This window comes from Macaca thibetana, chromosome 1 (assembly GCF_024542745.1).
Source record: "Macaca thibetana thibetana isolate TM-01 chromosome 1, ASM2454274v1, whole genome shotgun sequence".
In the NCBI taxonomy this organism is placed as follows: domain Eukaryota; kingdom Metazoa; phylum Chordata; class Mammalia; order Primates; family Cercopithecidae; genus Macaca; species Macaca thibetana.
This window is the reverse complement of record NC_065578.1, coordinates 24,178,420-24,194,562: the sequence shown is the minus strand read 5'-3', so window position 1 is coordinate 24,194,562 and position 16,143 is coordinate 24,178,420. Positions and strand designations below refer to the sequence as shown.

Here is a 16,143-nt window from a genome sequence, read left to right as displayed (position 1 = left end):
TGCTGATTTTCTGTGTAAGTCCATCTCTACTGTATGACTTTTAAATCATGTCCAGTATGTTAATCTGATAATATTTAGAATTTTAAACCTATGCAACTATATTTGAAACATTTTTATTTTGTGGCAATCTATGTAAGTAATGCCAATTATGATGACACTTACATTAGGAAGGCTATGGTTGCTATAACACCACAGGCATGGTATGAGTGGTTGAAATCTTTCATGGTGGGATAAATAACAGCTGCATCTATGATAATCCACCAGCCTGTAAAAAACTAAAACAAAGGTGACACCAATGAGAAATTACAGCAATTCTGTATCTCACTGGCTAAAAGACAGCAAGATATTTAAGTGAAGAGATCCCTTTCAATTAATTTCAAAAATGTTCTAGCTATTTCCCACATGTAATTTGCACATGGCCTAATAGCTGATTAGGTACTCTTAAATCTGACAGCAATTTATATTTATTAACGTAACTTTTCTCTAAGTCTACTTCAATCATTATTTAATTTTATGGTAATAAAGTCTTGTAATCTAATTTGGTAAACTAGAAACCAGTTATCTTGTGGAGGGGGAAAGGAAAAAAGTAACTCAAATTCCAACTGACAGAAGCGTCCTGTTGATACATAAGCTTCCAGAGAAATATTCCCCAAAATCAAGAAAAAAGCATTCAAATTAATATGGAGAACAACTATTGTTCACAGAATTTTAGCTATCTTCTTGCTGTGAAATAATAGCTCTGAGGTTCTGCTTTTGATGAATTCCAGTGCAGTCTAAAGGTGGTTTCAGGTGTGATTTTAAATTCAATGTCAACACCAGATTACAATTTATTTGAATTTGGCTCTAGATATTTTCAAGGGCAAAGGTATAACAAAATAACCCCAAAACTTCACAAATAGTTTTTATCATCTGAGCAGAAATTTACAATAAAATTATCTTAACCAAATTCTGACAAGTAGCTTAGAAGATTTTTAGAGTAACCCCCTTTCCTATCCCCACACCAAACCCTGACTCAGTTAGCTCTGGGAACTGACATCTTCTGGCAATTATTTTAAAATAACAATTTTAAGCTAGTCAAATTACTTTTATCAGGTTACAGACAGATCCATACTCGATTAATAACATTTTTAGTGGCTAACACGAGTACATACGCCTTTCTTTCTACCCTCAATGTATTCAAGATATTTTCTTCATAGACTAAAAACTCAAAGCTTTTTGGCCAGGTGCAATGGCCTGTAATCTCAGGACCTTGGGAGGCCAAGGCCAGTGAATCACTTGAGCCCAGGAGTAGGAGACCAGCCTGGGCAACATGGAGAGACCCCCATCTCTACAAAAAAACACAAAAATTAGCCCGGTGTGGTGGCCCTTGCCCGTGGTCCAGGCTACTCCAGAGGCTGAGGTGGGAGGATCACCTGAGCCCGGGAGGTCGAGGCTGCAATAAGCAGTGATTGCACCACTGCACTCCAGCCTGGGAGACAGAGTGAGACCCTGTCTTGAAAATAAATAAATATTAAAGCTTAAGAAAAAATGGCTTGGCACAGTGGCTCACGCCTGTAATCCCAACACTTTGGGAGGCCGAGGCAGGTGGATCACCTGAGGTCAGGAGTTCAAGACCAGCTTGACCAACACAGAGAAACCCCGTCTCTACTAAAACAAGCGTGAAACTCTGTCTCAAAAAAAAAAAATTTACTCTTTAGAGCCTATGACACCTTATGATCATAAAAAATTAATAGCAGATCCCTTGAGGGATCTGAAGTGTAAATAAAAATTTTATTCTGTAAATTACTTTTACACAATGTATTTTAATGAGTTTCCTTGTTTTTGCTTTTTTTTAAAAAAAAATTCATGCTAATCTTCTCTATATCATTCCAATTTTAGTGTATCTGTTGCCAAAGCGAGCACTTTTTTTTCCTTAATAAGACTGAGAAGAAAGTTAACTGGATTATGGAGAAATGCAATCATATCTATTGACTGGTTTTGACCTGATTGCTTCTTAAACACTTCCTTGTACCTTAATGTACTCATTAAAAGGAGACAGAATCCATATAATGAACAAATGTTTTATTATGCTAGTTTTACCATGCAGAATAACCCAACCACTCTGTTAATCAAATTTTAAACCACAAACTCTTAAAGTGGAACTAACGGCTCTCCATAAACAACAAAATATCAACATGGTCAAAGTGGTCAAAGATAAAATAAATAGTACATATTTTAAAACATCCTGCAGAATTCAAAACCCATAAACACAAAACGCACCAAAAAATGAGGTCCAAATTATCAATGACACTTACTAGTACACCAGCAGCAATGGAAGCAATAGTATTGCGCTTTTCCCCCCAGTCAATGCATTCTGAGCATCTCAAGCCCTCTAGAAATCCAGACATTTTTTTCAGGTCACTTAAAAACAAACAAACAAATAATTAAATAACGTACTTCAATTTACTTGCTTCAAACCTGAAAAATAATTAATAGCTCAGGAATAATTAAAGTGAAATTACAAATGCTTTATTTTGGTTCCACACACTTCTTCAGAATATTTGATTTAGTTTTTGATGAATTTCCACGTTATAACTCTGGAAAGTAACATCTGGATTCATTTAGTATCTTTTTTAATGTAAAAAATGGTTTGGGGACCGGGCGTGGTGGCTCATGCCTGTAATCCCAGCAATTTGGGAGGCAGTGGTAGGTGGGTCACCTGAGGTCAGGAGTTTGAGACCAGCCTGGCCAACATGGCAAAACCCCATCTCTACTAAAAATACAAAAATTAGCTGGGTGTGGTGGTGCATGTCTGTAATCCCAGCTACTTGGGAGGCTGAGGCAGGAGAATCGCTTGAACTTGGGAGGCGAAGGTTGCAGTGAGCCCAGATCGTGACACTGCACTCCAGCCTGGGCGACAGAGCAAGCCTCTGTCTCAAAAAATAATAATGAATAAATAGAAATCAATGATTTGGATATATCTAAGCAACATTAACAAAGGTGGGTCTCCAAATATTGAAAAATTTTAACTACTGGTTGACCTCCTCCTAAAAATCTGTCACATCCCATTATTTCTAAGTAGGTATTGAATTAGTTTAGGTGGTACTTTTAATATCAAGTATATGATTACTAATCCACAAGAGCTCTTTTGTATCATTTTGATTCCAAACTTATTAGATGACTTTGATATTTACAGTCTAGGAGTACTAACATTAGTAGAGAGACAAGTGATAAACTGTGGCTCTATGTGGAAGTACAGATTCAAATGAAAAATAATTCTCTAATTTACATATTTTATCACAGAACGTGTGTTTCTTCACACCTAAATTAAGAAATTAAACATTGCACTGCAGTTCTTACCTCTACCCACATCATTTCCTTTCACTTCATTCACTTCACTGTTTTTCTTTCTGCAAGCCTGCCTTTTGGTGTCATTTCTATGTAAAGAACATCCACTTGATTTTAATATCCCTATCTCTGATCCTAAAGGGTGTTTCCAGCCAAAAAAATGCACAAAATTGTGATTAATATTAATTCAGATTACAAAAATCCAACTGCTATTTAAATATAGCAGACCCAAACTGTCTTTACAAATTACATAAAACACTCCTGTAAGCCGAGCTGTACAGACCTGACTTGAGACACAGCCATGTTATCTCTATTTCAGAGTACGAAAAAACCTGAAATACGTATAACTTGAGAACACCCTAATTCCTACAGCGAACTTGAGTCCCTTAAATTACCCTGCAGCCAGCAATTATAGTTGTCCAAAAATATGACACCCTAAAAAAGAGCAACGTCTCCCATTTTTAACTTCTTTCAAAAATTAAATATTAAAATACATGATTACAGCCAGTGCTAAGATGTCTTTGGGACAAGTTCAATTTAGGAAATTCACTCATTCGATTCTTCCCCGGGAAGAACTGCAATCCAGTGTTACTTTCGGTTCATCCCAATGGCCCCGCCCCGAATCCATTTTTCTTGCACGACGACTGGCACGCTCAAGCCAGACCCCGCCCTCCAAACTCTGGGAATTTTAGGTCTCGAGGGACGCGGCTGGAAGATGGGGGAGCGACCTTCAGCCCGGCCGCCCCTCGCTGAGGGAGCCGGACGGGCCACGCTCCTTTCTCGGAGCTTCGGCCTGTCCAGCTGTAAAGTGGGGGACCGGGGGATTTCCAAGAATCCTGGGATGTCCTGGGGGAGGGCGCGGTCCCGTCTCCGTCTTGGCGGGTCTGGACGCGGTCGCCTTCTCCAGGCGCCGCAGGACCCAGGAGAGGAGAGGTCTGCAGGGGCTCAGCCCCGGTCTGCGGCTTCCCGGAGGGTGGCGGCAACGAGCCTGTGCTGTAGGCACCAACCCGTCAGACGGTCCCGGCTCCGAGGCCTCTCCAGCCTTGAAGCCGCTCCTCTCCTGCCCCCATTCCCCGCCCGACACTTACGTCCAGCCCCGTCGTGCAGTGGTTCCGGAGCCCGGTGTAGCGCCGCGCGCAGCTGCCTCACTCCACCGGTTTCAGCCAAGAAAACAAAACGTCCACGGCCTCCAGACACCCGGATGCAGCAGTACCACCCCCGCGGCTCAGCCGCGCATGCGGACACGGGGCGGAGGGCGGGACGCCGGGTCCGGAGGGAGCCACGCCCACCACGCCAACGCGTCTGCGCAGGCCCGGGCGCTCGCTGGCGGGGCTTTCCGCAGCTCTGGGATCACAGCTGGACGTCGGAAGTGGTAGCTTGGAGTACGCCCTTCGAGGGTAGGCGTGAGAAGTTGCTCTGTGTGCTGAGCTTTCTAAAGGAAGGCATCCGTTGGCCTTTGTACCCGTCTTGATTGAGGTGACGAGTGTTTTCTAGTACTGGGGTCGGCCCCCCAGCCGTCTCAGGTGTGGGTGGCAGGAAGAGTGCCGGGTCCCATGTGGTGCAAAAGTTGGGTTCCGGTTTGCAGCCACACAGCGCTACTCAGGACTTTTTAGTCTTGTTTATTTTCTCCGTGCCTGTTCCCGCCCCCTCGCGGTTCCACCTCTGGTAGAGGGGCGGGTTCAGCTCCAGGAGGCGGGGACTTCCCAGTTCGGTGTGGCTGGGGTGTCCCGTGGACCCCAGTCCCGGCGCGGTGACCCACTTATGGGACTTGGCCTTTCTTTGCTGTTTGTTTAAGGCAGGGTTTCTCAGCCTGGGCACTACTGACGTTTTGGGCCGGCTCATTCTGTCTGGGTTGGGAAGGGTAATGTCCCGTGCTGCTTAGAATGTGTAACTGCATCCCCCGTCTCTACCCGGTGGATGCAAGTAGCAGCCCCAGTGAACCAAAAATGTCCCCAGACTTTGCCAAATATCCTCCCCCTCGGGGAAGATCGCCTCGCTTGAGAACCACTGTTGGAGGAGAGCCTGGGTTTTCGGGAGGTGACCGTTTACAAAGGGGAGGACGGTAAGAAGCCGGAAGCAATGATGTGTTAGCTACGTGAACGACTTGTGGCCGGGCTGGCCCCTCTTCTGGAAGCCGTCAGTTTGGGTCTCGTGTCTGGGATCGCCGTCGAGGAGTCAGATCCAGCCCCAGAGAGGGAGCAGGGTCGAGGTGTCGTTGCAGAAGGCGCCACCGGAGGAAGCACAGGGGCAACGTGCGGTCTTCCTAGCGGAGGCACTCGCGATCCTGCAGCCGCTGGTCCGGGAGGTGCTCGGTACCCCTCCGTGGTGCCTGTCCGGTAGCTGGTCACTCTCGGGGGAAGGTCGTGCTACAGAAGGGCATTATGCGATCACACAGAGACGGCGTTGCTGCGGCTTTGACCCTATGGTGCACCCGAAAGAACACAGAGGGTGGAGGGAGAGATCCAGGAAGAGGTCCCGGAGCAGAACCTCCTTTCACTTAAGTTAAAAAGGTGGGTCACTTGTTAAGAGCTACGCGCAGGTTCATCTGATTTACATGTACGGCGGCAGTATATGAATGGGATGGAAACCATGGTGACTGTTGTTTCCTTTGATGGATGAAACTTATATCCCTTTGGGTTTTTTGTTTGTTTGTTTTCGGTGGGGGGGCATTAACCTATTAGTAGATAAAACTACATAGTATAATCTATAGCCTATTTTTAAATGGACACGTTCTTACCACTCAGGAGGTTTATCGTGATTGTTTAATGTCTCAGGATGGAGGAATCTAGTGCAGGCAGTTCTTAATGAAACCTTTTAAATTCCTGTTAATGACTTAACATTAGTTTACCAGCTCTGAGCAGCTTTAAACAAACCTTGATTTCAGCTTTTAATAAGCTAATGACTGCGGGAGAAAAGATATTAACTCTCCTTTCTCTTTGTGTTTTTTACCCCTACCCTTTTTTATCTTTACTAACCTTAACATGATTGTCAAATATTTATAAACATGAGTGAACATCTTTATATTACTCTCATTAATAAGATAAATGCTTAATTTGTCATTCTTTACATTTTTGGGACTTAATGAATGTTTGTCTTTTGTAGATAAAATGGAGCTGCTAGAAATAGCAAAAGCCAGCCCAGCTAAATCTTTAGGAATAGCCAACCCTGACTTGCCAGATGGTCTCAGAACTGTTCCTATCGTTAAAGAAACAAACTGTGCAACAGCTGTACTATATGCCACAAAGTTCGAGGTAAGTACTTCAGGTGTATCCAAACAAAACCTTCCAAAAGATCTGGTTAAAATTTTTTATTTGATTTAACTTCTATACTTCTCAGAAAGGCTAAATATAATTTGTTAAAGTCAAAGTAGCAGATCTGGAAATAGTAAACAGGCTCTCACCCATGAAAATGGGAGGGGAATGAACTTTACTTTTGGTGAGCCTGGAACTGTCCCTGAAAGTCCCACATTCTAGGAAACTCCTGAGTGCAAAAAGTCCTGATTTTCAGCAATGAGTGAGGAAAGTTGGGGATGGGAGGAATACAAAAACTGTATAGTGCCTCCCCCCACCCAAAAAGAGACTGAAGACAACCCTTAAGTGAATATGGCTATGGTCTGCCTTCTGTTAACCTCTGAATTGGCAGCCATGACTTGTGGTTCACAATAATGGATCATCCATTGTTGCATCCTCTCAGAGCAATTTTAAGTTCTAACTATGTACAGTGTGAGTCCTAATCTTGAGTGTTAACAGTCTACTTAACTGTGTGCTTTGTATGTAGATAGACAGTAAACTTTGTGAATTGTGACCATGTTTTCTTAGAGTTCAGATAATGAAACTAATGACAAGTACAATACCAACACCAGTGTGACCTAGACAATACCAAAGCTGTTTAACATAAACGGCTATGTTATTTTAATGACAGATGGAAGGACACATACAGCTGGATTAGGGAGGTAAGTAACCCAAACAGAGCATACTGCACAATATGCAGAAAAGAATTTGCGGTTGGGCATGGTGGAGAAGGGGATGTGAAAAAACGTACAGACGTTGAATCTAACAAGTCTGGGATGAGACAATCACGTACTTTTGAATCAATTCAAAGTGTTTTCGTTTCCCAAAATGACACCAATGGTCAATTGAAAATAGCAGCTGCTAGTGGGGCACGGTGGCTCACAGCTGTAATCCCAGCACTTTGGGAGGCTGAGGCAGGCAGATCACCAGAAGCCAGGAGTTCAAGACTAGCCTCGTCAACATGGTGAAACCTGATCTCTACTAAAAATACAAAAATTAGCTGGGTGTGGTGGCCCCTGCCTATAATCCTAGCTACTCAGGAGGCTGAGGCACAAGATCAGTTGAACCTGGGAGGCGGAAGTTGCAGTGAGCTAAGATTGCGCCAGTGCTACTGCACACCATCTTGGGCGACAGAACGAGACTCTGTCTTAAAAAAAAAGAAAGTAAAAAAGGCTGGGCATGGTGACCCATACGTGTTATCCCAGCACTTTGGGTGGCTGAGGCGGGTGGATCACTTGAGGCCAGGAGTTTAAGACTAGCCTGGCCAACCTGGCAAAACCCTGTCTCTATCAAAAATACAAAAATTAGCCAGGTGTGGTGGTACACACCTGTAATCCCAGCTACCTACTGGGCAGGCTGAGGCACGAGAATCACATGAACCCAGGAGGCACAGGTTGCAGTGAGCCGAGATTGCACCACTGCACTCCAGCCAGAGTGAAACTTTGTCTCAGAAAAAAAAAAAAAAAAAAAAAAGAGAAAATAGCAGCTGATGAACTAGCGAATTAGCTTGGGTATACCACACAAATGACCATGGGTTATCCTATCCTTCCCTTGATTGCTCTATGAAACTGAGTAAAATTACATTTTCTGATTCAGAGGTTGTAACTAAAATATCCTGTGGGTAAAAAAAAGGGGAGATTTTGGTAACAGACGTGCTGGCCCTTACAGTGTAGAGCTGATCCTGTCAGATCTCACCAATGATCATGCTTTCTACAGGATGGCAAGTAATGTATTGAATCATGGCAATACAAAAGTGTTCCCCCTAGCTCTTAGGTACTTTGATTTGAAAAGTGGAGTTTCAAGTTGCCTTCTTGATTTCTATGAAAATTTTTATGAAACCTCAGAAAACATAAACAATTATTGATAGCATGTCCAAATACAAACTAGACTTTGCTCACCTATCTGCATATTCAGCAGACAGTGCAAATGTAAATTTTGGCAAGTTCCATTCAGTCTACAAACTTCTCACCACAGAAAAAGAAAAGGTTTTACCTGCTAAACGGCCTGCACAACTGGTATACAAGACTGCTAAAAAGGGCTGTGATTTGCTTTCCTGTGATACTGAGGCTTTCACAATCAAAGTTTTGGGTTGCTTTTCAGTTTCCTCAAAACATGCAGAGACACTTCATGAGGTTTTTGACTTTGTCGAAATGAAAATAGAATCCTTCAACATGTGCCTACAAGATGGCTATCGTTACTGGCCATAGAGAAGATGTTAAAATGTTGGCCTGCCATCAAGTCTTATTTTCAAAATATGGGAAAAGAAGAGTGTTCTTCTCTAATTTGGAAATACATCAAGGATGAGGATGAAGAAACAAGATTATAGTACAACAGAAATATATATGCCTTTTGTCCAGAACTGCTTGATGATCTTTGAAGAAGTTATAAGGAGCGTAGAAAAGGATACACTAACTGCACCTGAGTTATTTGATATTATGTGTAAGTTGCGGCAAAAGCTCATACAGCAAAAAAATGACTCTTTGGAAAGAAGATTGTTTTAGAACTCAAAAAAATGTCATCAGAAAAGGGCAACCAAATTGAACTGGACTTTCTTGATTACTAGAACTTTAACTTTTTTAATTTTTTTTTTTTGAGATGGAGTCTTGCTCTGTCATCCAGGCTGGAGTGCAGTGGCACGATCTCAGCTCACTGCAAGCTTTGCTTCCCCATTCATGCCATTCTCTTCACCTAAAATTAACCATCACAAAAGTTAAGGAGAAAGAAGACAACTTGTAGGGGAGGCTGCTATGCAAGATAGTGTGTGAAGGAAGGGCTCTCTGAAGAAGTAACATCTGAGCAGAGACTTGAATGAAGTGAAGAAGTGAGCCATGTGGGTATGGAGGATACAACTTGCAGGTAGAGAGGACAAGTGTGGTGTGTATCAGGGTCAGCAAAGAAGCCATGTGACAGAGAAGGGTGGGCCAGGGAGATAGGGATAAGTGATCTACCTCCTGGGGAGGTGGTCAGGAGCTAGAGCATGAGGATCTTGTAGGATTTTGTTCTGCAAGGTATGTACATCCTCATTGTCTTTCACATTCTAAGGTGGTACCACTCAGTGATTGAAATCCTTAAGCGTTGTATTAGTCTGCTTGGGCTACCATAACAGCCAAAAGTAGCTATTTTTTGAATTTCTAATGGTTTAGTCAGACTACAAATTACTTAATAACAGGGGCTACAGTTCATTCCTGGATATATCCCCAGAATCAGGGACAGTTTCTAGAACACACTTGAGTGCTCAACAGACATAGCTATTATAGTTAGTTGAAATAGAATTGGCAATGTGGGAAATAAGAAATCATATTTTTGGCCCAGCACAGTGGTTCACGTCTGTAATCCCAGCACTTTGGGAGGCTGAGGCAGGAGGATCAATTGAGGTCAGGAGTTTGAGACCATCCTGGCCAATATGGTGAAACCCCATTTCTACTAAAAATATAAAAAGTAGCTGGGTGTGGTGGTGTGTGCCTGTGATCCCAGCTACACAGGAGGCTGAGGTGGGAGAATCACTTGAACCTGGTAGGCAGAGATTGGAGTGAGCCAAGATCATACCACTGCACTCCAGGCTGGGCAACAGAGCCAGACTCCATCTCAAAAAAAAAAAAAAAAAAAAAAAAACAGCGGGGGGGAAAGGATCCAAGATGGCCGAATAGGAACAGCTCCGGTCTACAGCTCCCAGCGTGAGTGATGCAGAAGATGGGTGATTTCTGCATTTCCAGCTGAGGTACCGGGTTCATCTCACTGAGACTTGTTGAACAGTGGGTACAGCCCACAGAGTGTGAGCTGAAGCAGGGCAGGGCATTGCCTCACCTGGGAAGCGCAAGGCGTCAGGAAATTCCCTTTCCTAGCCAATTGAAGCCGTGACACATGGTACCTGGAAAATCGGGACACTCCCACCCTAATACTGCCCTTTTCCAACAGTCTTAGCAAATGGCACACCAGGAGATTATATCCTGTGCCTGGCTCTGAGGGTCCCATGCCTATGGAGCCTTGTTCACTGCTGGCACAGCAGTCCGAGACTGAACTGCACGGCAGCAGCGAGGCTGGGGGAGGGGTGTCCGCCATTGCTGAGGCTTGAGTAGGTAAACAAAGTGGCCGGGAAGCTCCAACTGGGTGGAGCCCACTGCAGCTCAATGAGGCCTGCCCGCCTCTATAGACTCCACCTCTGGGGGCAGGGCATAGCTGAACAAAAGGCAGCAGAAACTTCTGCAGACTTAAACGTCCCTGTCTGACAGCTTTGAAGAGAGTAGTGGTTCTCCTAGCACGGAGTTTGAGATCCGAGAATGGACAGACTGCCTCCTCAAATGGATCCCTGACCATTTGAGACACCTCCCAGTAGTGGCCAACTGACACCTCATACAGCCAGGTGCACCTCTCAAACGAAGCTTCCAGAGGAAGGATCAGGCAGCAACATTTACTGTTCTGCAACATTTGCTGTTCTGCAGCCTCTGCTGGTGATACCCAGGCAAACAGCATCTGGAGTGGACCTCAAGCAAACTCCAACAGACCTGAAGCTGAGGGTCCTGACTGTTAGAAGGAAAACTAACAAACAGAAAGGAATAGCATCAATATCAACAAAAAGGACATCCACACCAAAGCCCCATCTGTAGGTCACCATCATCAAAGACCAAAGACAAAGATGGGGAGAAACCAAAGCAGAAAAGCTGAAAATTCTAAAAATCAGAGTGCCTCTTCTCCTTCAGAGGAACACAGCTCCTCGCCAGCAATGGAACACAACTAGATGGAGAATGACTTTGATGAGTTGAGAGAAGTAGACTTCAGAAGATTGGTAATAACAACTCTGAACTGAAGGAGGATGTTCAAACCCATTGCAAAGAAGCTAAAAACCTTGAAAAAAGATGTGAGATGAATGGCTGACAAGAACAGTGTAGAGAAGACCTTAAATAACCTGATGGAGCTGAAAACCATGCCACGAGAATTACGTGATGCGTGCACAAGCTTCAGGAGCTGATTCAATCAAGTGGAAGAAAGGATATCAGTGATTGAAGATCAAATGAATGAAATGAAGTGAGAAGAGAAGTTAAGAGAAAAAAGAGTGAAAAGAAACAAACAAAGCCTCCAAGAAATAGGGGAGTATGTGAAAAAACCAACTCTATGTTTGATTGGTGTACCTGAAAGTGATGGGGAGAATGCAACCAAGTTGGAAAACACTCTTCAGGATATTATCTGGGAGAACTTCCCCAACCTAGTAAGGCAGGCCAACATTCAAATTCAGGAAATACAGAGAACACCACAAAGATACTCCTTGAGAAAAGCAACTCCAAGACATATAATTGTCAGATTCACCAAGGTTGAAATGAAGGAAAAAATGTTAAGGGCAGCCAGAGAGAAAGGTCAGGTTACCCACAAAGGGAAGCCCATCAGATTAACAGTGGATCTCTCAGCAGAAACTCTACAAGCCAGAAGAGAGTGGGGGCCAATATTCACATTCTTAAAAAAAAGAATTTTCAACCCAGAATTTCATATCCAGCCAAACTAAGCTTCATAAGTGAAGGAGAAATAAAATCCTTTACAGACAAGCAAATGCTGAGAGATTTTGTCACCACCAGGCCTGCCTTACAAGAGCTCCTGAAGGAAGCACTAAACATGGAAAGGAACAACCGATACCGGTCACAGCAAAAGCATGGCAAATTGTAAAGACCATCAATGCTAGGAAGAAACTGCATCAATTAACGAGCAAAATTACCAGCTAACATCATAATGACAGGATCAAATTCACACATAACAATATTAACCTTAAATGTAAATGGGCTAAATGCCCCAATTAAAAGACACAGACTGGCAAATTGAATAAAGAGTCAAGACCCATCAGTGTGCTGTATTCAGGAGACCCATCTCACATGCAGAGATACACATAGGTTTAAAATAAAGGGATGGAGGAAGATCTACCAAGCAAATGGGGAAAAAAAGCAGAGGTTGCAATTCTGATCTCTGATAAAACAGACTTTAAACCAACAGTAACTATACTACAAGGCTACAGTACAGCATGGTACTGGTACCAAAACAGAGATGTAGACCAATGGAACAGAACAGAGCCCTCAGAAATAATACCACACATCTACAACCATCTGATCTTTGACAAACCTGACAAAAACAAGAAATGGGGAAAGGATTACCTATTTAATAAATGGTGCTGGGAAAACTGGCTAGCCATATGTAGAAAGCTGAAACTGGATCCCTTCCTTACACCTTATACAAAAATTAATTTAAGATGGATTAAAGACTTAAATGTTAGACCTAAAACCATAAAAACCCTAGAAGAAAAACCTAGGCAGTACCATTCAGGACATAGGTATGGGCAAGGACTTCATGACTAAAACACCAAAAGCAATGGCAACAAAAGCCAAAATAGACAAATGGGATCTAAGTAAACTAAAGAGCTTCTGCACAGCAAAAGAAACCAACATCAGAGTGAACAGGCAATCTACAGAATGGGAGAAAATTTTTACAATCTACCCATCTGACAAAGGGCTAATATCCAGAATCTACAAAGAACTTAAACAAATTTACAAGAAAAAAATCAACCCCATCAAAAAGTGGGCAAAGGATATGAACAGACACTTCTCAAAAGAAGACATTTATGCAGCCAACAGATACATGAAAAAATGCTCATCATCACTGGCCATCAGAGAAATGCAAATCAAAACCGAAATGAGATACCATCTCATACCAGTAAGAATGACGATCATTAAAAAGTCAGGAAACAACAGGTGCTGGAGAGGATGTGGAGAAATAGGAACGCTTTTACTCTGTTGGTGGGACTGTAAACTAGTTCAATCATTGTAGAAGACAGTGTGGCGATTCCTCAAGGATCTAGAACTAGAAATACCATTTGACCCAGCCATCCTATTACTGGGTATATACCCAAAGGATTATAAATCATGCTGCTATAAAGACACATGCACACATATGTTTATTGCAGCACTATTCACAATAGCAAAGACCTGGAACCAACCCAAATGTCTATCAATGATAGACTGGATTAAGAAAATATGGCACATACACACCATGGAATACTATGCAGCTATAAAAAAGGATTTCATGTCCTTTGTAGGGACATGAATGAAGCTGGAAACCATCATTCTGAGCAAACTGTCGCAAGGACAGAAAACCAAATACTGCACGTTCTCACTCATAGGTGGGAATTGAACAATGAGAACACTTCGACACAAAGCAGAGAACATCATACACCGGGGCCTGTTGTGGAGTGCAGGGAGAGGGGAGGGATGGCATTAAGAGAAATACCTATTGTAAATGACCAGTTAATGGGTGCAGCACACCAATATGGCACATGTATACATATGTAACAAACCTGCAAGTTGTGCACATGTACCCTAGAACTTAAAGTATAATAATTAAAAAAAAAAAAAAAAGAAAGAAATTGGCTAGGTGCAGTGGCTCACACCTGTAATCCCAGCACTTTGGGAGGCCAAGGCAGGCAGATCACGAGGTCAGGAGATGGAGACCATCCTGGCTAACACAGTGAAACCCCCTCTCTACTAAAATTAAAAAAAATTAGCCGGTTGTGGTGGCGGGCACCTGTAGTCCCAGCTACTCAGGAGGCTGAGGCAGGAGAGTTGCTTGAACCCGGGAGGCGGAGGTTGCAGTGAGCCAAGATCAGGCCACTGCACTCCAGACTGGGTGACAGAGTGAGACTCTGTCTCAAAAAAAAAAAAAAAAGAAGAGACACCAGAAGTGTAAAAGCAGAGGACAGGCCATATGAGGACGCAGGAAGGAGGCAGCCATCTGCAAGACAGGAAGAGAGATGTCACCCAGAAACCAACCCTGCCGGCACCTTGAACTTCCAGCATCCAGAATTACAAAGGAAATAAATTTCTGTTGTTTAAGTCTGAGTGACTTAACAACAGTTTAAGCTGCTGTTATGGGAGCCCAAGCAGACTAATACAACGCTTAAGGATTTCAATCACTGAGTGGTACCACCTTAGAATGTGAAAGACAATGAGGATGTATGTACAACCTCCTTCCCCTGTGTTTGGAGTGTGGCTTCAAATTCTTTCTGTTTTCTGTGCTGTGTAGAAAAAAAAAAAAATCTATAAAATTCTGTGAGTTTGTAATTGATAGATTGGTCCTCTTTCATACAAATAATGCTTATAGTTTAAAAGTCCCAGAAAAATAAATTCACAGTCACATTTTCTGTATGCAACTACATTTATGTAAGTGAAAACTTGGTAGTTTGTTTAGCTTGTTCATTTTTATTTTTCAAGTATTATGTAAACAAAAAGAACCTTGGTCTGCCAGAATTTTCAAAGAAAATTGGCAAAACAAGATTTCCCATAGTAACAACCATACATACAGCTATATTCAGTGACTAAATGGTGTTTATGCTTTTCTTAAGCAATGGAGTTCATTTTGACCAATTGTTAAGAAGTACCTAAGAAAACTGCTTATTCATTTTCCACATCCTGTTTGGCAAAGTGTGACACATAGCAATAGAAAACAATAATATAATCCTGGGATGCATATGCAATCAGTGCACAGAGAGCTGTGGTATCAGCTTTCAGAAGAACATTTAAACACTGCCACACACTGTCCATCTGTTGTCCTGCAATCAGATTCTGCCCTTGGTCTCAGTGGAAGCCTGAATCACAAGCACTGCCACGTTCACAAAGCTGTTAATTCTTCAAAACACCAAATGGTACTCAAAAAGGGAAGTATAGGCCGGGCATGGTGGCTCACACCTGTAATCCCAGCACTTTGGGAGTCCAAGGTGGGCTGATCCTGGCCGACATGGTGAAACACCGTCTCGACTAAAAATGCAAAATTTAGCCGGGTGTGGTAGCGCCTGCCTGTAGTCCCAGCTGCTCGGGAGGCTGAGGCAGGAGAATCGCTTGAACTTGGGAGGCGGAGGTTGCAGTGAGCTGAGATTGTGGCACTGAACTCCAGCCTGGTGACAGAGCGATACTCCATCTCAAAAAAAAAAAAAAAAAAAAATTATACCATCTGAAGACTCTAATGGTATAATCTAAGGTTCTATGAAGCACATGATTGCAGTCATGTCAAAGCAGTTTCTATGAGCACACTGTTATCTGTTAAAAAAGCAAACAAGGCCGGGCACAGTGGCTCAGGCCTCTCATCCCAGCACTTTGGGAGGCCAAGGTGGGTGGATCACTTGAGGTCAGGAGTTTGAGATCAGCCTGGCCAACATGGTGAAACCCCATCTTTACTAAAAACACAAAAAATTAGCCAGATGTGGTAGGTGCCTGTAATCCCAGCTACTTGGGAGGCTGAGGCAGGAGAATCGCTTGAACCCAGGAGGCAGAGGTTCAGTGAGCCGAGATGGTGCCATTCCACTCTAGCCTGGGTGACAGAGTAAGACTCCATCTCAAAAAATAATAATAAATTAACCTTAGCTTACTGGATGACCACCATCATATATGCAGTCTGTTGTTGACCAAGATTTTGTTATGTGGTACATAGCTGTATTTTATTGTTGTATTCTACAGTGCATAATAAATGGTGAGATTCTCCTCAAAGAGTGGCAGAGAAAGGA

At 43.0% G+C, this 16,143-nt stretch overlaps 3 protein-coding genes across 7 annotated transcripts in view; 1 reads left to right on the top strand and 2 right to left on the bottom strand.

The window, feature by feature from the left end:
* Positions 1-16,143, bottom strand: part of LDLRAP1 (low density lipoprotein receptor adaptor protein 1) — a 552,589-nt gene that overhangs the window by 225,694 nt on the left and 310,752 nt on the right. The window lies entirely within an intron of this gene.
* The window catches only part of TMEM50A (transmembrane protein 50A), a 126,816-nt gene that overhangs the window by 20,090 nt on the left and 90,583 nt on the right, over positions 1-16,143 (bottom strand). For 2 of the 3 annotated variants that reach the window (XM_050793383.1, XM_050793384.1), the window contains exons 1-3: positions 4,416-5,837; positions 2,295-2,400; positions 163-275 (exon numbers count right to left, since the gene is read on the bottom strand). In XM_050793383.1, coding sequence (XP_050649340.1) covers positions 163-275; positions 2,295-2,387 — 206 coding nt within the window. In that variant the 5' untranslated portion in view covers positions 2,388-2,400; positions 4,416-5,837. Of the gene's footprint in view, positions 1-162; positions 276-2,294; positions 2,401-4,415; positions 5,838-16,143 lie in introns of those variants that run through there. The other variant, XM_050793385.1, reaches the window with a different exon arrangement.
* SYF2 (SYF2 pre-mRNA splicing factor) overlaps positions 1-16,143 on the top strand; it is a 466,254-nt gene that overhangs the window by 413,238 nt on the left and 36,873 nt on the right. The window lies entirely within an intron of this gene.